General features: G+C 45.9%; 5 protein-coding genes across 5 annotated transcripts; 2 read left to right on the top strand and 3 right to left on the bottom strand.

Moving 5' to 3' along the window:
- Window positions 1-4,938: 4,938 nt before the first annotated feature.
- JR316_0010650 (ABC1 family protein C10F6.14c) lies at window positions 4,939-7,379 on the top strand (the record flags this gene model as incomplete). The annotated part of the gene is made up of 6 exons (XM_047896315.1): window positions 4,939-5,066; window positions 5,151-5,226; window positions 5,376-5,512; window positions 5,559-5,956; window positions 6,027-6,917; window positions 7,015-7,379. The coding sequence occupies 6 exons, from the start codon at window positions 4,939-4,941 to the stop codon at window positions 7,377-7,379; spliced, it is 1,995 nt and encodes a 664-aa protein (XP_047744360.1).
- Window positions 7,380-7,685: 306 nt separating this feature from the next.
- JR316_0010649 (uncharacterized protein) lies at window positions 7,686-10,351 on the bottom strand (the record flags this gene model as incomplete). The annotated part of the gene is made up of 7 exons (XM_047896314.1): window positions 7,686-8,456; window positions 8,508-8,686; window positions 8,744-9,386; window positions 9,431-9,505; window positions 9,557-9,640; window positions 9,699-9,770; window positions 9,842-10,351. The coding sequence occupies 7 exons, from the start codon at window positions 10,349-10,351 to the stop codon at window positions 7,686-7,688; spliced, it is 2,334 nt and encodes a 777-aa protein (XP_047744359.1).
- Window positions 10,352-11,532: 1,181 nt separating this feature from the next.
- JR316_0010648 (uncharacterized protein) lies at window positions 11,533-13,754 on the top strand (the record flags this gene model as incomplete). The annotated part of the gene is made up of 5 exons (XM_047896313.1): window positions 11,533-11,567; window positions 11,855-12,275; window positions 12,354-13,304; window positions 13,358-13,521; window positions 13,631-13,754. The coding sequence occupies 5 exons, from the start codon at window positions 11,533-11,535 to the stop codon at window positions 13,752-13,754; spliced, it is 1,695 nt and encodes a 564-aa protein (XP_047744358.1).
- A 250-nt stretch (window positions 13,755-14,004) lies between these two features.
- On the bottom strand, window positions 14,005-15,256 carry JR316_0010647 (uncharacterized protein; the record flags this gene model as incomplete). The annotated part of the gene is made up of 5 exons (XM_047896312.1): window positions 14,005-14,238; window positions 14,292-14,620; window positions 14,683-14,758; window positions 14,816-15,093; window positions 15,154-15,256. 5 exons carry the CDS (start codon window positions 15,254-15,256, stop codon window positions 14,005-14,007), a joined length of 1,020 nt encoding a protein of 339 aa, XP_047744357.1.
- A 1,063-nt stretch (window positions 15,257-16,319) lies between these two features.
- JR316_0010646 (L-amino acid amidase) lies at window positions 16,320-16,970 on the bottom strand (the record flags this gene model as incomplete). The annotated part of the gene is made up of 4 exons (XM_047896311.1): window positions 16,320-16,549; window positions 16,600-16,687; window positions 16,727-16,793; window positions 16,864-16,970. The coding sequence occupies 4 exons, from the start codon at window positions 16,968-16,970 to the stop codon at window positions 16,320-16,322; spliced, it is 492 nt and encodes a 163-aa protein (XP_047744356.1).
- Window positions 16,971-25,069: the final 8,099 nt, after the last annotated feature.

Genomic DNA, 25,069 nt, shown 5'->3' with positions numbered 1-25,069 from the left:
AGAAATCCAAGCAAAGGATGGCTGGAAAATGAACCGGGGGAGCAAAACTCTGAAAGTGGTATTCGGGGCTGCTGCAGTGGATTTAAACATTGGTGGAATGCACGCATTTTCTTCGGATCCACCTCTGGTTTTCATTTCGATCGTATACTGGAGAGGACATATGATGAAGCTTCTTATTGCCATAGACATGTTGACCGCCGAGGATTTGCCCTTGTCTCATCAGGAAGCGAGGCAAAAAAACAAGCATCAAGAAGCCATGCACATAAGAATGGATCGCGCACGAAACCTTGAAAACCATTATCCTTGACCAATGAATCTCAACTGCGATGTTCCGATTAACGATGTATAATATGCATTTGCGCTACTTTTTGGTTGCTCTGGTGAAACAAGTTATGAGAATGTCAAAGAGGAGTGGCATAATGACATACCTAAATGTAAATCTCTTCTTCGTAAAGGAAAACTCTCCAAGCTTGTGACCAACCATGTCCTGGGTAATCAATACTGGTTCGTAGTCTCTCCCATTATGAACCAGAAACCGTACACTTGAATGTAGCGCGTCAATTAATGCATATATATGACCATTGGCCAGTACTCACCCAACAAAGTTAGGTAGAATGGTGCAATTACGCGCCTGCGTCTTGATTGGAATGTGGTTCGTCAGAGCTTCTCGCAGGTCATGGAATGGAACAAAATAAGGTCCTAAAAGTTTGCATGTATAAGCGTGTTGACTATTATGGTGCAGCAGATGTACTCACCTTTCCAGGCTGAACGCCCGGACTTCAACAAAATCTGACTGGGGTGCATCTGCTTGTGTTGTTTCGAACAGGGTGACAAGAGGGTCGTGTCACAGTGCTGATGCTGTTTTTTCCGACATCACGTGCTCAGTGATGTCGCCTTCCAAAATAAGTTGCCGGTTAGGGGTTACTGATAGTGACCAAGGTTTGGCAATAAAATTCTTGACTAACCCTTGAAAAATAGTATTAAAGAGAAATTGCACAACATAAGTATTCTTAGACCGCTCTCTGTTTGTACCGTGTTTCTGTTATATTACCAATTGATCAGACTTCGAGATAAAGGCGAACCTCTGCATTCGTTTTGCATTCGTTGCCAACTTTGCTATCGTGTAATTATGCATTGACCTTGTAGGATTCACCACCTGCTCTCAAGAAAATTTTATATTCTCGCTCTTCTCTGCGCTAAGTTGATTATTTACGTCCAAATTTTGTAGGTGTGTCACGCAACTAACTTATAGCAATATACCGCGCGCTCCCCATACACCGGAAAGCCCGGTCTTCTTATACATGCCGTTGTCGAGTTTTGGTAGCCATAAGACAGATGATCATGACATTTATCTATTGTATCAACAATATCCCAAACGTAAGTGTGGCATTCTCATTCGATAAAATTGTGGATTGCCCTCAGCCAGTTAATATGTTCTAGATTTGGTCAGAGAAACTAGGTAAAAAGATATACCTAACATAAAGGTTAACGATGCATGTACTCTGTGACTGCAAAATGTACTCGTATATATTACCGGATTAAATGATCAGACACGCATCCAGTTAGAAGTAAAATGCTGACATATGTGGTCCCGGGACCTTTGCAATATTGAAGTTCTGATTGGCTGTTCTCTCGCCATCCCAATTCTAACCTACAAACCCATCACGGCTTGATCCCTTGCCAAAATCGTACAATGTCGCTACCTAACCTTATCAAAGTGTGTCAATGTCAATTTCTGGGCCGTCTACCATGCCTATTGGCCGTCGAAAGGGTTCCTATGACAGACAAAGTTCCATAGTTAAAACAAAGTGATAGAGATTTATGATGGAATGCCAGTTTATGATGTAATTAAAAACACAGGCTGTTCAAATTGTCAACTTATCAACCATTTGATTAGGACCCCAAGTCAGACAATATGAACAACGTGCAGTTCATCCAAGGACTTGGTAAATCATCGTTCTTTTCTCAATGTCGGTCGGCTAGCTATACGCCATGTGCATAGGGATGGCAAACGACTTGAACCTGCAGCTTCAGGTTAAAATGATAACAAGATTTCGCCGTTTTAACCCCCTAGGGCGTGTATTTCTGTCATAGGAAACTGATCGTGTTAGATGTAGCAACACTCCGGTAAACGCCTTACCATCTGAAAGACTTTAACCGATCGAAAGTCTCATGCAGCAGTTCGGAACAAGGACCGCGTCATTCCAGTATAGGACATTAACTTGAAGATAATGTTTTACCATGGGACCTGCTGAGAAAAAGATATCCGAGATTAGGAATAATATCTACATGTAACATAATTTCTGTATGTTACAGAACTCATCAGCGCATTCTAACTTATGAATTAGGTGTCTTGTTCTATGTTCGAAGCAAGTTGGAATAAAGACGAAATGACCAGAGGCGAAATGTCGGTAATACAATTATGCCAAGCCCAACACCCTGGGAACCCGCTCGAATGGCAGACGCGGCAGAATACGGCAGAATACGGCTATTGCAGACTTGAGTAAAAACAAATAGGTAACAGAAGCTGACAACACGTAAGGAGTTGTCCTCGTTTCGTCAGACCCCAGAGGGTTACGGAATCATCTACAGCTGCCTACCGCCAGAGTCCCCTCCGCCGTGCTCTGAGATTACCCATCGACAAGCACCCACTATAATGAAGCGTGGAAACTGAGGGAACCGTAGAGGTCGCTTACTACGTCCCAGCGATCTCAGCAAACCTGCAAGATAACGGAGAGTTGGGATTGAGGGGTTCCATTACTTGGGCGAGCATCGTGGGACTCAGACAACTTTAGGAACCTTGTGAGAAATCAGGGGTTTATTCAATGAGAAGCCGTCAAGGCACATTCGATTACCCGGCATTTGAACATGTTATACCCGCGAAATCGGAGACAACGGAAGACGGATTGAAACCGACTCGAAGGCTTCGACTTCGAACAAGAAGTCAAGCGTTTGAATGGGAAGCTAACTTTGCCATGAGCTCGAGAAAGTGTAAGCAATTTGATAGAAGCGACTATGTATCAATAATGCCCCTTTTCTGCAGCGACATTGATAAATGCAGGCATTCTGTCTCTCTCCCGCGTGTGGAGCATGTAGACGAACGATGAGTATGATGGATTATTTTGTTCACTCTGCTCCGTTTCCGTTGTTTTATTTTTGTACCCACTAATTATAGTGACAAAACTTGGGCGTTCAGATGATCTTCTCAGAATTGATTTTTGGAGGGCCTACTGGAAATACGTGTAATTGGTAATCCCGAAATGCTGAATTCTCCAGCTCCAGAAGTAGGTTTTGAGGGACATTTCAACTGGAAACATAGCCTCACTTAAGTTGTACACGTACTGCCCGAGGTGGAAAGACAAAGAAACAATCAGAAATTCGGGTGCAGACATCAGAATTTTTACGTGTGGAATCAAGTTACTAACGAAGGAACAAACCATGGCCTGTGCCGAGACGCAGGAGGCGTGATTTAGAAATGGCAGTCAAAGTTCGCAATTATAGAATTACGTACGGAATCATAAACTGTCGTTCTCACCACCGTGTCGAACGTCGGCCTTGCACTGACGTCTTTAAAACTGACCTCAGATGTACACCATACTACCACGGTGTCAAACCAAATGTGAATTTTCCTGAGAGGATTTTTGGGACGTCACCGGGGCAGTTCCATTCAGAGCTTCAACCGGTCTATGACGCAGTATCAGCGTTGTATGTTTAAGAGATTTGGTGAATAATTGGTGAGAGCAGCCTTCAAAAACAGTGTGGAAGAGGAGTCCGGATACTGCATCCACAAGCAACAGCGCGGATCGTGTGGAAAATTAAATTTGAAGGCCGACGGCAGCGACTGTCCTATCCAATGTGCTCGAAAATATCTAACCAGCCGTCTGGCAGGAGAATATTTAAATTGCTGGTCTACATACTACCTAAGTACTATGTTGAAATGTATACACTCAAACGGGGAATAGGGCGATTTACAGAGGTGATTAGGCCAATCCGCGTTACCCCAGAATACAGAATACAACAGCATTACAAATATATCTTGATATCTATATCTCCGTATTTTAAGAATACTGTCTTCAAACCAAACAGTACTGAAAGCGTACTGTTTTATCTTTTGAGGTTGGTACTTCAAAAGGAAATCGATACTCATTACTGTCATCGGCTTCGTTGGGAGAATTAGTACCTCAAGGAACGAAGTAAATACCGTTCTAAGTCAGATATCCGACTTCCGGATTTCGCAAGAAGGCTGCAGTAATATGTTCTCACTGGCCGACAGAAATTTGCCCTGCCCCAACGGTGATCATGGCGGCTTGGTCACAAAAAAGCACTTATCCTCAGCAGCGAGTGTTTATTGCGAGTATGTGAGTGCACCCGCACTGTGCTTGCTCATAACTTGATTGCTAGCGTTGGCAACTCGTAGTACGGTGTTCTAATATATTCGTCATCATAGAAGTAAAACAATTATGATTAATGCTTGATTTGCTATCTTGCAGAATACGCATACCTCTTATTCAAAGTCCTTTATAAAATCGCAGAAGTTTCATTTGCCCATTGCACGAGTTTCCCGAATACCTGAATCACTCTAAAGATCATTCTACAACGAATTGAGTGTCACTGCAAGGCAAACCTTATGAAAAATGGTTTTCGACGACCCCATCATACACTAAAATTGAGTATCCAAAGGAGAAGTGTAGAGTTGGAGGCAGTTGGAGGAAGAGTGTTGCAAGGACGTTCGCTGTTCCATGTGAGTCGTTATGCGAGAATGTGTGAGGCAAAATGCCTGGGCAATGCGGCTTGGCAATGTTCCAGACCATGTTGATGACCTAATGAGATCACGTTGCGTTGAGGGCCTGAAATGCCGCGTATCGCCGGCCTGACTCGTCTGAATCGAGCCGCAAAGTGAACGCAACCATTGCCGACATCCCACCACCAATATCCATCATGTCCAAACCATATATCTCTCTACTACGGGCAGCTGTCTACCCCTCACCTCTGTCGTCAGAAAGTTCAGTGGACGATGACGACCAGGATCATGCTTCGTATAGGAAATCTGGCCTGGACAACACAGCGTCAATTACGTCTGGACTCCATCGCGCTGCTATCTAAAAGACAACTTTCCTTTACACATATATCTAAATCTCACCCATCGGCAGGTGTATCTCCACCCAAGTTGACCCCAGAACATCATCAGACACCGTCGTGGCTATGGAAATATACTCGGAGGATGGGGTATTTTGCAGCGGGAGCAGCGACGATATACACGGTGGACAGGGTCTATAACGCGTCTTCTTTAACGCGGACACTGAGGACATTTACAACAGTGGGTATTTACTAATCATCCTCACACACGCTCTACAATGCTTCTTTGTTTCCAATAGAGCGCCTTGATTACCTGGGATTACAAGTCCAATTTCACGCCGGGCAAGAGCGAGCAGATACCGGAGTTGCACGAACGCGTCGGGCAGCGGGTGTTCGACCTGCTTTCGACCAACGGAGGGTTGTACATCAAATTTGGGTGCGTGCCTTAGCATCTCCACACTGTTTCGCTTTTCTGAGGTCAGTGGAAGGCAAGCGATAGCTGCGAACGCAGCGGCGCTCCCAGAGCCGATCCAGAAGCAGTTCGCCAGCCTGTTCGACGACGCACCGCAGGTTCCCTACTCAACCATCCACCGTGTATTTGTAAATGAGTTGGGGCAGCCTCCGAGCGGGCCCAACGGTGTATTTGAGGTATTTGAAGAAAAGGCTGTGGCCAGCGCAAGCATCGCGCAAGTGCACAAGGCGAAACTCTGGCCCACGCGCGACGAGAGTGGACGTGTAGTAGACGAGGGAAAGTGGGTTGCAGTAAAGGTACAGAAGCCTGACGTGGCAAAGCAAATGGAGTGGGACATTGCTGCGTTCCGCTCTGTTATGTGGATGTTTGAGCATTGGGCGTTTGATCTGCCCGTATATTTCGTCGTTGGTGAGTATTCTACGTTTATATCTTGATATTACTTGTGTTAATGTGCCTATTTCATTTCACGATGTTGTAGATTTTATTGCAGACCATCTAAGGCAAGAACTGGACTTTGTAAATGAAGCACGAAACGCGCAGCAGACAGCTGATTATATCGCAAAAGAACCGCTCCTGCGGGATAAAGTATACATCCCTAAAATCTACGAAGAATACACGACAAAGAAGGTCATGGTGGCTGAGTGGATTGACGGGGTGCGTCTATCAGATAGGGAAGGTGTATATCGCCTCATGGGCGAAGCTCTGCCGAAGAAAGCACAGCATGTACCGGAGGGGACCACACACACCCATATCACAGCAGTCGAAAGCTCCGATTTTTTAACCCCCTCGACAGTATCGTCGTTCCACTACCCAGCGCACCCCCTCAAAGGCGGCGTCAAATCTCTCATCGAAACCCTCACTGAGCTGTTCTCCGCCCAGATGTTCAAGTTTGGACAGGTGCACTGCGATCCCCACCCGGGCAACATCCTCATACGCCCCTCTCCTACAAACCGCACCCAGCCGCAAGTCGTTCTGCTCGACCATGGGCTGTGTGTGCAGCTTCCTGAAGAATTCAAGAGGGAGTGGGCGGAGCTGTGGCGGGCGATGCTGGTGGGTGATTTTAGTGGAGTGAAGAGTGTTGCGGAGCGATGGGGGTTCGGCCCGTTACCTGATTTGGTGGCGAGCTTTGTGATGATGCGGCCGACGATTTTGAGGAAGGGGAGAGAGGTCAAGAAGACTGATTCAGGGGCAGAGAAAACGAGAAAAGACGGAGAAAACGAGGATAGAGATAACGAGAAAAAGAGAGAACGGATGTCAGAGTACGAGCTCAGTCTGAAGATGAAGCAGAGGCTGAAGGAATTTTTGGCGGACACGGATCGGATGCCCAAAGTCATTCTGTTTCTGAACAGAAATATGCGGATAATGCAAGGTACATACACCCTACCACTTATCTGATCTCTCTTTACTTTATGTCTTCAATTTTGGTTGGCTTTGGTGTGCTCATCATGTTTCTTTTCCTTTTGTAGGGAACAACGCGTCATTCGGCAGTCCCGTCAACGGCGTCAAAATTACAGGCTACTGGGCTTCGAAGGAGCCCACTCGAAACACTCACCTCACATTCTCCGAGCGCACGCGGGAGTGGTACAACCACACACGTTTCCAGCTCAGCATGTTCAGCATGGACTTCGCCATTTGGAAGGCATTGGTCGGGTTCTGGCTGCGCACACTTCCCGCTCGGATGCACGCTCGGCTGCGTCGTGGTGCGCTGCCGCAGGACGACAACAAGAAGAAAAAGATGACAAAGGAGGAGATGGAGGAGGCACTAAGGGAGTTTATTGTCGACGCCATGGGCATTGATCTGCCGGATGAACTCCCTGACTTGGACCTGTGATCTGGAGTGTCGGGACCATGTCAATGAGGCTGGCTGGAGTCGAATTGCAACGCGTTGTATCAGTGGGCTGACTTGCTTTTGAACATTTTATGATATATATATCTGCTAATTTTGTGACGTAGCAATATCTTTGTACATGTACTACTGTATAATTACCTGCACTCCACTCACTTTAATATTTATTGCATACCGGATCACGAATAAAACTACAATGTTCAAACTAATGAGATATGACATGAAGAATTTGTTGTTACATGAAATATATCCAAGCAAGTCACAATACTAAAGCTACTATCTATCTCTCTCTCACTTCTTTCTAGGTTGCTTAGCTTTGGTCCTACCTTCGCTCTCGACCTCCCTCGCATCGACATGGTCTTCGTTGGATCGAGGACGCTTACGCTCTGGTTCGCCCACCGCAGATCCTTGTGCCACGGTATTGCTATAAGCCTTCACCAGCAAAGGTATCGTGGACCAATGCTGATCTCCACCATCGTTTCTGCCAGAAGCTTGGGCTTCCGAAGCTTCAGTGACCTCTTCGTCGAGCGCTTTAAATGTCTCGAAGAAGATGCTGTGAATCTGAGCATACGAGCCAACATCATTATATGCGCCATTCCGACCACGATCAACGTAGTTCTGGTAAAGTTCGCCACTCAATAAGGAAAGAGACGTAACGATAGAGAGAATTGACTTTGGTGCCTTGGGTGTGACGGTTTTTCCGAATGGTGCGGTGATGCAGTGAATTCTGGCATGAGTCGGCTTTCTATCGTTAATGAAAACGGCCTTGCCAAAGTCCTGAAGGGACTTCGTTGATTGTGTTGGGTCAAGGCGGCAGCATATGTTCCAGAGAAGCATCCACCACATTGATTCTAAATCGTGTTGGAAATTGTGAGCGACTCCCTTCTGCGGTTGAGTAGTTGTAGAATTCTGTAGCTGTAGTGCCAATTCAGCAAGTCTCTCTTTGACAGAAAGTTGTCTTGCAATTGCGAATTCTTTCTGCGCTGGCAGTGTATTGTCGTGGCTGGGAGAAAACAAGTAAGATGACAGCATAATTTCCAGAGGCATAAAGTACGCTGTCCCCTGTAGGCAATGGTCAAAAGACAATTTTTTGAAATCAAAGAACATAAATACCGTCTTCGTACTTGAAGCACATGCTGAACCTTTTGGCACAGGGAATTTTGTGGCATATGCAAAGTCAGAGAGTTTTGCGAGCCACGGCCCCTGGCTTTCTGAATCTTTCTTGAAAGCAAGTATATTTCCAGAACAAATGTCTCTATGGACCCATCCCGCGCAAAACAAAAGCTGGAGCGCTAGATAAGATACGTAAGGCCTTGCAAATCAAAGATGGGGGAAAACAATTCGCTCACGGATGAGGGTTTGTGATAGCACATTGACCACTTCTCCAAGGGTTTCGAGCCGTCCAGAAGTTCTACAAACCTCCTTGAAAAGGATGCGATATTGCCTCTTCTGTTCGCGTGGAATAGCTGGAATAGCTGGTGATTGGGAAGCATTTCGGTGTGCGTTTACAAATGTCTGATCATTCATAGACTGCGATCCTTGTGATGCGGTACCAGTTGCCGGAGCATCCAGTGCGAGATCTTGCTCAGCGTCGAAGAAACCTCTGACTTCGGTTCCTATCTCTACTCGTACTTTAGTTTTCTGTCCGCTGTAGTCCAGGACAATCTGAAGAAAGTATTGCTTGTAGCTGCCATTGCCAACAATTTTCCTGTGAGCTTCTTTGAAGCTCTTTAACTCCAGCGGTTCGTCTGGGCTGTCCCAAAATTGTTCGATATCGGTAAAAATGGCGTTCTGTATCTCTTTTTCCGTCTTCGCAGAGCTGTCGAGCCACACGTCTTTCAAAACGAGCGGATCTCCAAACGCCTCGCCGCTTTCCCTGACTTCAACGACTTTGTAAACACGCGTCATTCGACCGGTGATGCCGTTCGAATGATAGAGCGACAGGCCCTCCACGGTGCGAAAGAACCGAAACACTTGTCGCTGCCCGGTAAACTTGGAATCTTGAATGTGTAGTTTTGGTCTGGTTCAAGCTTTACCATTGAATCGTAGCCAAGCTCTTCTTCCGTTGCAAACAAAAATGCAATAAGAACTTGTATGAATAATTTAGGATTCTGTGTGAATTTTGTCAGAGAAATGTTCTAACAATGAGGAAAGCTACAGACCGTGGATAAGTTAAAGGGATACGACGCGGCTGAATGTGAACGATCATGATACCACAGCGTGACATTATGCATTTCGGCTGTTATCTGTGTGGCATATCGTGGATGTCAGCTCGGTCAACAGCAAAATGTAGAGAAAGCGCACCCCGAAAGTGAACATACGACGTACGTCTTCGTTCATAATCTGAACATTGGAAGAGACGACATGTAACGCGTTCTACAGTGAGTAAATATCAGAAGACACGTGCGAAAGAACGGACGTTAGCTGAGTTGTGAAATGGAACTCACTTGCCGAGTGTGCGACGCAGCAACTTTGTGCCCGACTACAACAGCTATGTCGGTCGTCTGAAGCGGCTTGTGCGTATCGCAGGCTGCAACAAATGCGGCATCGATTTTGTTGTTGTAGCCTCGGTTGGAGGAAGCTATCCTTTTGTTCGGCACGTTTACGTAGCTGAATTTGTTGCGTTTTCGTTCCCCAGGATATTCAATATTCCCAATGGTCAGTGCAATCTTCTCCCATCCCCGAGAGAAGGTGGTTTTGTTGTTAGACCGCCGGCCCCTTTTTCTCTGGAGTGGGTAATCTCGAAAAGCGAAAGTTGTCTCGTTTCCCGTCAATACAGACAACACTGGCCGTGTAGTTACGTCGCTGGAATGAGAAGCATTACCAGCCCCCGTTGAAGTGTCCTGTAAAAGTTGCTGAACAAAGTATTGCGTTTCATTGTCATTTGGGACAAAAGGCAGGTAGGTGTTCATGAAGCTCTCGACAGAGGATCTGATGAACTTGAACTCGCTATCCATTTCCCTGACAATATGCTGCTGCTGACTCTGCACGATACCGATATGCTCAAGCTGTGCAGAATTTCTATAGCTTCGCAGGGTTTCGGGACACTGTAAAACTGAGTATCAGTCAATGGTAGGCACAAAAACACTGAAAATATTCACGCGCGCGAGACTTGTTTCTCCTTGGTTTGGTGTATGTTCGTACTAGTTGAGAAGATAGTAAATGATTAATCTTCAAGAACGCGCGGGGTTCATCTCAAGGTTTCAACGGAGGCTTGGCGGTGCCGTTCCACACTTTGCAGCAGGCCCATCAATTTCTCACGGCCCACCCGTTGATTGTCTACCAGCGAGATAGATCGCAGTGAATACTGAAATTGTGAGTTGAACATCTTGCTTTCAATGGTGTGGTCAGTTTCTTACCCTGGTTCAACTTCTGTATCCGATCCTACAAACCAACGTGCCTAAATTTCGTCGTTCCCAACTTGCCTCTGCTTCAAGTTCTTCAGCTTCAGAGTCACGGTGGCCGCAAACCGGTGAGTATGAAGGTGTTCCTTAACGTTCACATTTTTAATGGGAAATCGTGTCAAAAGCGCTTTGGGCGCCTTTTTTCTCTTGGAACATGTAGCTCAGGTTCGTTTTCAAATTCGTACAGAGTAATACGCACAGTTAGCATGACAAAATTTTCAGTGGCATATCACAACAGAAATCAAACAAATGACCAGCCTTGGAGTTCCGATCAGAAATCGACAGACTTCAGAGTTCATGTTTCCGCTAGAAGGGCGGTCGAAGCCAATATCGGCACAAGAACAGATATTCATCAAAATTTCTGTGCTGCCAGAAACGCTCAGGTGTTTTCAGGATCCCGCAAAAACTGATCTGTAGGAACATTGATAGCGCCTCTCTATGACAAAGTCACTGGCTTACTTTCAGGTTCATCCAGGCTAGGTCGAGAGTATAAAAAGTCCAGTTGGTCAGGAAGAGATTCAACGGCAAACCTTTTTATGCCATGCAAATTACGAATTTTTGATGCCAAGGACTCTTCGGTTGCCCTTTTCCCTAGCATTTTGACGCCGTCCTCATCTCCTTCACCTCATCTTCGCATTTACAGACGCAGTTGCATTATAATTAGACGCCGAATGCGGCTGTACTTGTCAACCATCGCACATTGTTACCCCGTCAGCTCTTCGAGGTGATGCGTCATGTCCGCGTTACCCCAGCCGCGGCTCTCCTTGGGGTAACCATTTGATACTGTTGTGTCGCGCAGCGCAGGCCTTTCCTCCGATAAAAAATATAAACCCACCTGCAATGCCTCGTGCACACTCTCAGATCCCCCTACCCTCCTACTGGCGATACCTTCATTCCCAGTCAGAGGATGCTTTTTCGCAGCGGCGCGTTCACCCGCCGCGATGCAATCCTATTGCTAATCGGTGCGTTGTCGATGCACCTCTGGTCAGCATGCATCGGTCTCCCATCGACCACTTACTTTAAGGATCAACCCAACCATATCACCACCAACCACAGGGCTGGTGTTGCCCACCGATTTCGCACAAAATTTCGGACGAAAACGGAGACGGTGGTGCTTACAGCGTCACCTACCTCCACGCCCACAGCTTCGCGGCCACTCCTCCCATTCGACGGCCTCCCTTCCACCGAGCTCCTCGCGCACGCACCTGGATGGACGCTGTTTCGAAACCTGTACATGTCAAATGGGACGCTATACATTGTTGCAGATGATAACGCTCGGGAAAAATTCCCGGAGATTAGGATGATGACAAGCACCGGGCTGGAAGCGGAGAATACACCAGAAAATATTGCGATGCGAGAGCCGACAGACGACAACATACAAATTATATCGCCTGAAGAAGCCAAGGATCGATGGGTGTCGACGACAAATGCGAAGGGACGGGTGTTGAATCGGGTATGGACTGTTGAAGGCAACACGGTGCGTGATATGTATGGCCCCACATGTCGAATTATCTGCCCCACCGCCTGATCCCGACACTAACGTTCTCCCCATCAGCTTCTCTTCAATGACCCCAAACAATTCCTGCGACATTACTACCACTTCGTCGCCGAGCTTTTCTTTGGCGCACAGGCCTTCTGGCATGGCGCATTCTCTCCGCCTATCACTCCAAATGAGCTCGACGATCCCTCCCCATCCACCAGTGTGCACTTTTCCACCACCCACCCACCTGTACCACCCATGCACCGTGCAATCTTCGCACACAGCAACGCAGACGGCTGGCGTGACAGCCCAGGATTCAATGCATACTTCCTGCGCGCGGCACTGCCCTCGCTCATTGTCGAACATGTTGAAGATTGGAACGACCGGATAGCGGCGACGGCATTTAAATTGGAAGAAGGGGAGCGCGCGTGGCACTTCCCGACCGTGCTTTTGGTCGATAGAAGTGCAGCGCATCGCGGGACGGTGTGTGGCTCACAGACACAAAGGACGGCGGCGGAGGCATGGGAATATATGCGAAGAAAGGCGAGATTGCGAGGGTTGCACGTTGGCGGGTGGTGGGCGCCGCTGCGCGAGGCGGTGTGGCGGTTTGCTGGCGCGGAGGAGGGGATAGAGCAGTTGGCTTTGGCACCGGTGAAGGAGGGAGGCGTAATGCCTTTCATGACACGAGAGGCAGAGGTGAGGGGTATGGACACGTTTATACACCCAAATGACATCGTGAATGTCGATTCCAAGCACCAGAAGATGCTTCCCTTACCTGATAAAATTGTCATCAGCTACATTAGCCGCCAATCCGCACGGAATCGCAAGCTGATCCAGGAAGACCATGATGGCTTGGTGAAGGCAATCCGGGAGCTTGTGGAGAGGAAAAATAAGGAACGTGCTGAATTCCTCGCTGGTGTGAGTGGAAATGAGGGCACAACGGTGCCGCTGGAATGGGAGTTCGACGAACTCATCGCAGAGTACATGTCAAAGGACGAGCAGGTTCGTGCAGCCGCTCGCACCACGGTACGTCAGCAAATTTAACTCCATTGTTACCAAAAGTAACGGTTTATTTGCAGATCATGTTGGGTGTGCACGGAAATGGCCTCACACACCTTGTGTTCATGCGCCCAACGCGCTTTTCGAGCGTCATCGAAATTTTCTACCCGGGAGGTTTTGCACACGACTACTACTGGACCGCACGCGCTCTCGGGATGAGACATTTCGCAGTGTGGAAGGATAGGTATGTGGGTTGATACCTGGAGTATGGTTGGGCTTAGGGTGTTCCCGCTTATACTGAACCGCTTGCTAACATGTATTGATACTATTGTTTTGTGTTTTTTTTTTGACAGATACCGAACGTATCCTAATAAGCCAAATGTGGACTACCCTAACGGTTTTCAAGGGAACTATATCCCTGTCGACGGTGTCTATGTTGCGCGGCTCATTGAAGACCACATTTCTGGGAAGATCTAATCCTCCTTCCCATTACTTCCTGCGAGGTCTTGATAAAACTTGGTTGCATTGCATATTACCGGTGTCACACCTTCACCCGAGGAATGGCCCAGTTCAATGAACGATTACAGTTTGTGATACTGTCCAATGCTTAATTTATTCATAGCTTACATAAATAACTTGTACTAGCTCGAGAAGAAAAGAAAAAGCCGATATTTGGGCCGATGTAAAAGTGTGTTCTTTCTCCAAAATTTACGAACGAAAGCAGCAATCAAACTTTGTCGCTGAACATGATGTTGCTCGTTGTAGAGTTAAAATGCGACTTGTTAGGACTCGCCTGGAGTGTGCTGAGGGAAACGTCGTCCGTTCGTTCAACTGAGGTGTTTGAGTTGACATTGACCATGTTCATTCTGGCGTTGTTATTTAATTGAAGTTTCGTTATCGTTTTGGCGGACCAAGCTCTCCCTCGGGTAACTCGCAAAATTATAAGCACAGGAGAAATACACTACAACATATATTTAGTTCTCTGTAATCCGGTTAGATTGTAACAATGCTTACCTGTACTTGGGTTAGCAACGGTATGAACAGAAGAGCAGCTGTATTTCCTTTAATATACAAAACGAGGAAAATAAACGAGACGACCCCGTAGAGAGCAGCCGATTCTAAGAGCATGGTCACGATGTTCGTGTAGGTTTTGCCGTGGGACCTATCAATAATTTTCATGACCCTGTGTCTCATGTAAAGGAGTCGAATAATCAGCATCAAGGTGAGCAGGATATTTGTCGCCATCGTGAGGGAAAAATATGGAAGAGAGAAATTGAGTGTAATGTGGGACCACAGACTCGAGTCGGGACGTGCGGCTTGCAAGATGAAGAAAGCTCCTAGGACTTGGGGAATAACGACATGGTGAGCCCGTGTCTCAAGCACCCAGTACAATTTTTGTCCTTACTTAACATAACAATCCATGCCATAACGGGAACCACGATAACATACCAGTGCTGGTATAGGACATAAACTCGATAGATCTAACATCACATTGAAACCTCATCAATTAAAGCACCACTTTTATATAGAAGACTTACGAGCATGCCATCACTGAGCAACTGAACGGCAGTCGAGATAGAGTTTCCCCATGTATTGATAACATTTGATTGCTGCTCTAATAAGAATTGCAATGGGCCTCCTGGGTATGCTCTGAAGTCGATCCACGCCCATTCGTTAAATGTCATATTGATAGATATGTTTACCGTGCTGCCGATGAAAAGAGCGAAAATGAACGCTAGCCATTTTGCGTTCTTCTTCAGGTTCTTCTCGTGAATAAGATAGTAGGCGCATGTGCAAATGGTGACTATGGTCACCCCTGATGTTGGAAGAGGATGTTTATCAGTATTAGTTTTATCAGAGTATACGTGAACTTTACCATAGGCGATGAGTCCTAGATTAACGGCAATGTAGTTTGCTCTTTCAAACCAACGGAGCTCCGCGGGCTCAGGGGTAATAAATTGCTGGAGGCTGCCGCTCATATTGAGTGAGAAATTTTGACAGGACTTGGAGCTGCAAGAGACCTATGTGGCTTTAGACTTCATAGGTACGTTATATGCTCATCGACAATTACACGCTCACCATGTAACCCGTTTGAACTTGGCACCTGATATTTCAAGAGTTGTGCTGATTCTCCCGAGCTTTCAAGGCAATTGTTCCGAGCGTAATGATTTCTTCACTTGCGGTTTAGAAGTAAATTATGTCTTTGATAACAAAGACTGTGCTAGGTATTCAATTTTTCATTCACACGCCTACAGGGCTTGATGATGCAGATGTAACTGCAGCATTGTACATATTTCTTTGATGAAGATGATGGAAAGGAGCTTCGGAGGGAAGAAAGAGGTAGACTCTTGCATGGAAGCAGATGCTTCTCTCGTTTGAGTTCGGCAGATAATTGATCATTAGCGATGTACGGACTCAGAACGGCGAAACTCACAGAGAAAGACCTCAGATCATACCTCTGTTCAATTTAAATTTAAACCGGTATACTCACCAGATGTCACAAAACCTACTAACACAGATAAGCAAACCAGGTAGCGCTACAGATGTTTGATCATGAGATGATTCACCACAATCAATGATCATTCTTGCTGCAAAGAAGAAATTAAGAAGAAACCCGTGATGAACTTGTAATCGGTAATGATCCGTGAAGTCTGTCAGCTAGTCAGATTGAGGACGATTAAACCGAATGAGATCAATGATAATGTAGTTCTGTTTATACCTCGAATGCGAAACAGAATGGGCGACACGGTGAAGTCATTATAGATCGAAGTTGATTGGGTTCACAAAGGCCATCACTGATAAGCTTCCTCGGGCCGAAGAGACGGACTAAGTAATATGACAAGGATGGATGATAAACAGGGTAGGTCTACCTTGGGTCTACCTAGCCAAAAATCAATTATCAGGGCTGTATAGTCACTAGTAGTGTAATATCTAATTGGGCTCACTTGGATCGATGTTTCAACAAGGGTATTTTTTTCAAAACAATGCAAACTTGAAAACGTTCCTGACAAACTTTCTCGGTTGGTCTTTTGTTTGGAGTGATTAAATTGAAATGAGTTTCATGTACACGGGCCGTTCTGTCTCCTCTATAAACGGAGAATGGCTCGAATTCTCCAAAGTGACCCGTTTAACCTTCTGGATTCTGTCAAAAGATGGCTGAACAACGAAGTCTTGCGAGATGTCCTTTTTACCGTTGATCACCAAGGTTGGCACTCTGACAAGGTGTAATCGGCCGATGATAGTCCAGTTTTGCATGATTCTTTCAAATAGAACTGAGTGATAGTGATGGATATGAAAGTATCAAAGAGTACATACGGCGCACTTGCAACCGTGGGGTCTCCGTCAGGTCCAAACATGTTCGAGTAGATACCAGTAGGAATCTGGAAATCGGTCGAATTGACAACCATAAACTGCATGGAACTCACGGAGAAATAATACTCATATATTACCGTCTGGTCTGAATTCATTGACGTCTGTTTGGTGCTCCGCTTCAGGAGTTCAGTGAGCTTGGACGGCCTATAAATAGATATTTTTATCTCTAGCATGTAGCTGTGTTTTGCCGAATCGAACTCAAGTTTTAACATACGTTTGAAAAGCCTCCAAAATAGAACAAAGCCAAGAATCTAATAGAGTATGCGTCTCTAGATAGAGGCCCCGGAGAACTACAAGATTGTAATACACCTCTCCAAACATTTTTGATAAACCACTTCACTACTCCTAACCACCAAAGTCCGGAACGTCAGCATGCAATTCGCTTTCGAAAGACCTCACACGTGTGGGTACAAGACCAAGAACGGTAAATAGACTGATAGTGAGACTGGAACATGAAACAATAGTGCTAACCGATCTGTAAACCAGACACGCTATTTTTTTACATATACATCATAACTTTTCTATCATCCTTGCTTTCGCTCATTGTCTTCTCTACTTCAACGCGCATTAGGATTCATCAAGGAAGGTCTGAAGCAGAAACCAAAGAGCCCAGGAGGACGCTACGTCGCCAGAGCACCTATGTCAATCTTAAGAGTGCTCTAAGGCATTCCGATTACGTTTTTCCACCAATATTCAATTTTCCCCAGGTGTCTTTTCAGCTACACGCTAATGATCCACTTCGACAAATGTCGGAAGATACAACACGGAGCCGGAAAGCTAAGATTGGTGCTGTCTATCCCGATGCACGTCGCATTGTCATCACGAATGAGGTAGATACTGCCATTCTCTCTTTATACATTGAAAACTCTTACTGTTATATTGGTATACTCAGACCTCTACAATTGTTCAATTTCGACATATTGACTTTGGGATGGAAAATTGTTCACTATCGTTCTCAATACCACCTCTTACCACATCTTTTGACCCTTCTTCCATTGCTCAAAACGGGTCTGTAATTGATATTTGGACCCTCAATATGTCACACGAAATATCTCGCTACATCGGCAAGAGTTGGAAATTCGCCCCACTACGAGGAAGTAGATTTGGGATTATCCATCTCGACCACCGAGGAAGCGACTTGGTCCCATTTCTGTGTCGGTCAAATCACTTCAGCACCTTTGAATTAGCATGCTCGCCTGATAGCCCGGAATGTCATGTGGACTTTTGGCAAGATCAACGTGCTGAGCCAAAGGCCGGTGAGTTATCGATGTTACACCATTCTCGTGCTACATGGCGCAGGATTAAAGTGGCCCAAAACATTAGGATTCTACATTGTCCAAATGCAGACTGATGTCACCGTCCTTTCTTGATCGACCATTATCTCAGATTAGAGTACATCTGATGTTCTAAGCACCTAAGAGATTTTCATCGGAGTAGCAGTGACAAGCTATTCCTTTGATAACAGCAATTTAGTAGGAAAGAACTTTATTAATGAAGTTTATCCGTTGTCCGGTAGAAATAGAGAGTTAGAGTGACTATGACTTCTACGGGTGCGGTTCTTTCATTCAGTCAAAAATATATAACAAGAATATGATTGGCCAGGTATCATGGCCGGTGGACCCTGTAAATAGAAACTTCCGAGACATAGCTTGCTGCTTCGTTCTTTGTTAGGGAAGCTTGTTAGAAACACATTCTTTCAATCCTGTAAACTCCATGTGGCAAACCATTGCATAGAAGGTGATCAAGGTTCCGTTGTAAACACAGTTTTTCCGGCATATTTTGGATAGAAGAACGCATCATTATACCATGTATGTATGACTGGTACTTCCTACCTTTCTACTTTAGAATCTATTTAATGCAGTAAGATGCCGTCAACTATCGGCGCACATTACACTAGTGGTTATGTATCCAGTTCGTATTTTTTGCAAACTTGCATCCATTGCCTTGGTATTCGCCATGATGGCAAACTCTGCACCTGTGGCAGGTCATAGTATGTTTCCGTCTACAATATTCCCCACAGAAATTAAAACTTATTTTGTGCAGCGGAAATTGTGGACTGTGATGCTGAAGACATTGAAGCTCGTCGTCTAGCACTTTGCTACTAGATGGTGTGGACGTTATTTGTATACCTTATATGATTAATGCTGAGTGGAATGTTTTGGCAAGGTCAGATTTGAGAAATATGGGGGTGGACACGAGTCACAGAAATGGGCTTTCAAAAATGATCATCAATAGTCCACATACTGGCCAATCATTTGTATATTAGTAGCGCGTTATCAATTCTCCTATACGCTGTTCCCAAAAAATAAATGGATTGCTTATAAATGGAGACGTCAAATTTTCTAACCTCTGCTGTATCTTGCAATGCCCTCGTCATATACACCTCCATGCTTTCAGAGTTCAAGTATATCAACCATCATTACGGGGTAGCACATTTTTTATTGATTATATTCTTAGGTTCCAAAAAACTCTTTGCCACTGTTTTAATCCCGATGTTGGGATTTGGACTATGGTTTTACGGCAGAATTGAAATGGTTAGAGGATGGCGAACGGGACATGAGGTTTTTGAGAAATCAAAAACTGTATACAGTGCGTCATACTGGCATCTACAATGTACTCTATTTGCTGATTATGTACTCACAGCATATGTAGGCGATGACTATCCTATGTTCTGGGATATCTCGCCGCTTGATTCAGTATATATGTCTCTGGAGAATACGGTGCACTATGCATTTGATACCCCTCAAGGACGTGCTGAGTGGAACACGACCTTGCCTTCTGGAAGAGCACTCGTACATCTGGGACCAAATCACAGGACTTTCACCTTAGGGGTTTTACACCATGTCCGATGTCTAGGCATCCTTCGAGAATATCTTGACGATCTCTATGCCGACAAATTAACGGATTCCACTTCGGATACGAGGCGCCTTCAGGTTGCAAATCATTGCATAAACAATATAAGGCAAATGGTTTTATGTAACTCTGACGTACGACTGGAGACTGTGAGGGTGTCTAAGGGGCATGGATTGACAGTACCTGAAGTGACACATGTGTGTTTAGATTGGGAAGCTGTGTACAATGCTGCAGAGAGTAATTACGAGAATTTCCAACAAGTAACTAGAAGTAGTAATCCATGATGCATTTTGTCGAAAGCAATTAACATCTTACAGTATGTACCCAACTCTCACTCATTTCAAGTGACCCTACAAACTCCCTCAGTCTATAAGGAACAGGTATGAACGGTAGAATGGACATACATTCTCTGCTTCTTTCCACTGGGCATAATTATTTTCCATGATGGAATACGCTTGGCTCCAATCCTTGCATTTATGCCATCCACTAACCTTTTGGTCACTGAAGTCTCTCTCTTCAAAGTCTCCTGGTTCGAGTGATAAATCAGCCCCACAAAGTGCTGCTTGTCGGAGATAATTAAAACAGTGATGTAGGTGAGAAGGGGTTGCAATGGGTTCTTTGCTCATCGCAAGGTTGATGATACGAAGACAATGCATTTGGTGGAACATTGAAACGGCAAAAATGCGATTATGTGGTCCAAGTCTCAAATATCCGAATCCTTGCTCTGGGCCAGCAAGCGAAAGCCACTCAGAATCTGACTCAATGCCCGTAAAGCGATAAATCTCGCTCTCCTCGTATGGCACAATGATTGACTTCTGGACACCCATTGGTAGACTCTCAGGATAGTCGTGGCCGAGGTAGGCTGAAGGTTGATGAAAAAATCAGACAATAGATATATGCGAGGACATTGTAATAAAGTGGACTGACAGTAGGATTCTTTGGTTTTCTCTCCAACGGTCCATTCAAACCAGGCAAATACCAGGTACGATACGTTTATAATGTTTAAGGCTACGCAGATTGACAGCAGGAGGGCTTGTTTATTCCACATTGTCACTGGTTGAGGCAAGCAAGCACTGCGATTCTGTACAATGATTGAACAATTTTTCCATCAATTACATTTTACGAGGCTCTAGATAGTGGGAATACGGTCAAAAATCGGTCGATAGACCATCTCTTCCTCTGGTTTCTCCGACGTTTGCCATGTCCTGGATCATGGGCGTCTAAATATAGAGACCTGGACTCGAGTACAGCGTCAACGTGGGGAGGGTTGCGGGTAGAACGGTCGACCAAAAAAGACACACGATATTGCACTATGTAACACGGCGTGTCTAGGATTGATACAAATTTGGACGTAGAGAACATGACCTGAGGAAGGTGCGGTGATTCTATCATTTGTACCAAGTGGTTAGTAATGAGAGTTTATTTTTAAGTACTTTGAAGGTCATATACATCTTGTAATCCACTGGACATAACCCACGGAGAGCTCGGATTACATGCGAAAACGGGTGAATATAATGAATTCTGTTTAATTTTCAAGGCAACAGCTTCTCCAGTTATGTAAAGCCATAGATAGGTCAGCGGGCACATATCAATTTGGAAGCTCGCGATCGAAGATAGGTTGAATAATTAATATAGAGAGCTCATTATCAAAATTCTACTCAGACTGCAGTGATGACCAGCCACGGTATGAAGCACACGGTGAAGGTCCCTCTGCTCCTAGTGATATTTGCCTCAGTCGCCCTCATTATATCGCTTTCGGTGCACTTACTTAGCATTTCATTAAACGTTGGGGCAATATTCAAGCCCGGTACGCCCATTTTTTTGCTAGTATAACCTCGCTTGTTGAGACCTAATTGCATAAACAGTATCAAAGACGGAAGCCGTACTCCCAATTCAGATACAACCAGCTACATTGACAATTTCAAAAGCCGAGAGATTTGGTCTATATTCCAATGAATCGGAATGGGAGTCAATACTACCGATGGGCGATGGATTCATATACCACCCAGACGACCAGAAGCATTACCTCGTCTCCCATTTCCATAGTTTGCACTGTTTACGGTCATTTCATCGCTACCTCAGGATGGCAATGGTATCCAACCCTCAAAACGACGGCTACACAATGCTTGATATCGGACACGTCCACCACTGTCTCATTTATCTTCGACAGATACTTCTCTGCAATGCCGATCTCACGCTAGAACCAGCCAGCCATAAACAGCGGACTCCAGATGGAAAGATAGTAGAGACAGTCACCGGAATCGATATTGCACATCGTTGCACGGACTGGGAGCAATTATGGGAATATATGGGAAGTAACTATGAGCAGTATAAGGATACCTACGACAATTAGAACACAGCAGTAGAGAACCTGATAGCAATCATGATTGAAGGTGTTAAATTCGATTTAGAACGTATTGGATGGTGTCGAAGCAAGAAATTACTAGAACAACTTGTCCTCTTCATTCGTCACTTCTCTTGTTCTCTATACCAGAAATTAGAATAATTTCACTCATCATACCAAATTTCTTACCGTCAGTTGCGGGAATGCGAGTGATCCATGTGCGATCCGACTTCAGAGTGTTTTGAAACTTGAGGGTATTTCGGAAGCCCCACAAAAACGTTGGGGCGTGGCAGAGTATCGGTAGGCGCAAAATAGGCGCGGGAAGCGCGAACGGCGGTGAGCGTAGTTGTAAGACTAATCCCTGAAGCAACAATGCTCAGGAAAATGAGAATGTAGGACAAATAATTGAATTTGTTAGATGATTCCCGGGTAATGCCAGTGTGCGTGGCTGAACGCTGGTCTTCGGTGTTGGCAAGGAGTTTTTCCTCTGAATCCTCCTCCGTTGAAAGTGACTCGTAGTATGAAGGGGCCATCAAGGGCGGTCAGCGGTCAAAGAATGCACTTGTCGACGAGCTAAGTGTAGTCAGATGTTGAATAAATCAACTATGAGCCATTCCATTTTGTCAACGGCTCTGAGCCAAAGTCATAACAAAGACTTGCCGAAAAAGAAACCCTCTGAAGTTGACAGGTTGCACATGGTGTTGTTATTTGGGTTCCGGAATCATCAGCATAAATTCGGAGAAATTGTACTTCTCCGAAGGTGCATCTGTATACCCAATCTACATTACACGAGCACACGTACGTATCTCATGGGATGTTTGTGTAGACAGGACGAAGAAGCCCAAAGAAAGCAGGGCCTACTGTCATGATACTGGCCCCGTAAAGATCCCGGAGGTCGGGTATGAGCAACATCATTTGCAGCACCAGTGTATTTCCATGCCTGAAAATTCCTGGGGTAGCTCATGTGTGCACATAAGTTGAACACACGTAAGTCAAATGCATGCGTGTCGAATTAAAGGTATGCAAATTGAAGGAAGCAATCGAAGGCATGCAAGCCGAATCGACGTAACTGGAACATACGTAAGTCAAATGCATGTGAGTCGAATCAAAGGCGTGCAAATCGAAGGCAGCGAGTCAAATCAAAGGTACACACAAGTTGACACAAAGACATGCGAGTTGAATTGAAGGCATGCAAGTCGCAAATCAAGGAAAGAGGAGGTATAGAAATAAGGATACACATCTTTACTGTCTATTCTATCTGCCGGCACCAGTATATGCCCATGCCTGGGGATTCCTAGGCCACCGGCAGGTAGAATAGCAGAAGTAGGAAAAGAGAAAATAATACTCACAAACGGCCGTGTGCTCCCAGTACTGAAAGGTCTAAACCAAACCCACTATTAACCCAAAGGGCATCCAGGCCAGTGCACATTGCGCCAGTAGATGTGCAATGTACAAAAACAGGGCATAATAACAGTAGAGAGATAATCCCTCACCAGCCACAGCGTATTCCCATGCCTGAATATTTCTGGGCCGGCACGGTGTGGATGCTAGAGAGCGAACAGTGCTCATCTTATTTTGGCTGCACACTACCAACAACCACCGCCACAATACACGCCCACCCACACTGTGTGAATAGAATCCAACGTGAAAGAGACAGACATAAGTACCGCGGAATAGTTTGGATGTTTTAATGATAACGACATGAGCCCACTTACCCGCCCCACTTATAATTACACCCAACATGGGCACAGCACAGCAACACATGAGAGCCTGGCGAGAATCTGTACACAGGACCTCCGCTGTGAGTTGTGTGAGGAGGTGCACACCCCCAAGGAGAATTAATGTGGTGCACATCGGTTGTTATCACCACGAAGTCACCTTTGTTACTGCCCACAGTCACGGTCCCCCCCTCAGCTGCAAATGTGGCGGACGCAATGCGCGATGGCGAACTCTAGCGGATCAAATATGGTCGAAGAGCGCCGTTCGAGATACCTATTGAGGCAACGGGTGGCATGGAGGCAATGGACGGCGGGGGCGTTGGTCGTATTGTCTATCATACATGGTGCGATGCGGACGCGATGCGCAATCGTGTCGCCAACCCCAGCCGATCGAGTTTGGTTAAAGGACGCCGTCCGAGATACCTATGAGGCAATGGACGGCGTCAGAGAGCAACCGGGTGCTTTCTGGTCATATTTATCTACCACACAACGTGCGGTGCGTACGACGCGAGGCGAGACGCTGAGTTTCTCCACAATACAAACAATAAGCTCTGCTCACCTTAGCCCCAAAAAACACCCCACCGCCAAGAGGGACGTGAAGCATCCCACTACACCACGAAAAGGGAAGGAAGTGCGACGCGAATATGTCGCGCGTCGCGTTTGGAATTGGCACCACTAATGCTTGTTTTTGGACGCCGTGGGCGCCGTGTTGCAAATGGATTGGATTTGGTCGGGGACGGCGTCGGGAACAGATATGAAATGTGGCATGCGCACTCGCCTTCTGAATTTCGCATCCTACAGCCGCCTCAAAACAACACCAAAGGGACGCCATACAGGCTAGTGGGGGAGCACACATATTTCACCAACATGAAAATGAGTGACTGTGAGGACAATATTGAATGTAAGCATGCGCTCATTTTCTTTTTTACTACGCACAGCCAACTACCCAACCCCTGCTGCACAAGGTAGGCAACGCAACCCCGCAGTAGCGGGAACTGCAATGCGTCGAAAACAGAGGGAGAGACCGGGTGCGTTCTGATCACAACATCTACCCCACACTCAATTACAACGCGTACGATGCACGACGCGACTCAGAAATCGAGTCACAAACAACAAGTTCATCTCACCTGGGAAATACGAACAGCCCACCAGCACCTACATCCCAGGCTCCACCTTTTTCCTCTTTTCCTACCCCAAAATCAATCACGATGCGCCGGGGGGAGGGAAATACAAACAGCCCAGCACACCACGACAAGGGAAGGAAGCAGACACTGTTGCGCGTCGCGACTGGAGTCGGCGTTTGTGCTTGTTTTAGACGTCGCGCGGCACCGTATATTGAGGTAATGGGCGGCGTCAGAGGTCAAAATACTTGTGACCTGAGAGTGACGAGCGGCGAGCAATCGAGGGCGGGGCGAGGCGGAATGGAGGGTGACTAAGCTTACCTAATAATCATTTCCAGCGGGTGACTGGGTCCCCAAGTCCAGGACATGTGTCTAGTATGTTTC

Source organism: Psilocybe cubensis, chromosome 10 (genome assembly GCF_017499595.1).
Source record: "Psilocybe cubensis strain MGC-MH-2018 chromosome 10, whole genome shotgun sequence".
Classification (NCBI taxonomy): Eukaryota; Fungi; Basidiomycota; class Agaricomycetes; order Agaricales; family Agrocybaceae; genus Psilocybe; species Psilocybe cubensis.
Note: the sequence above shows the minus strand (reverse complement) of the source record. Positions and strands in the feature narration are given on the sequence as shown.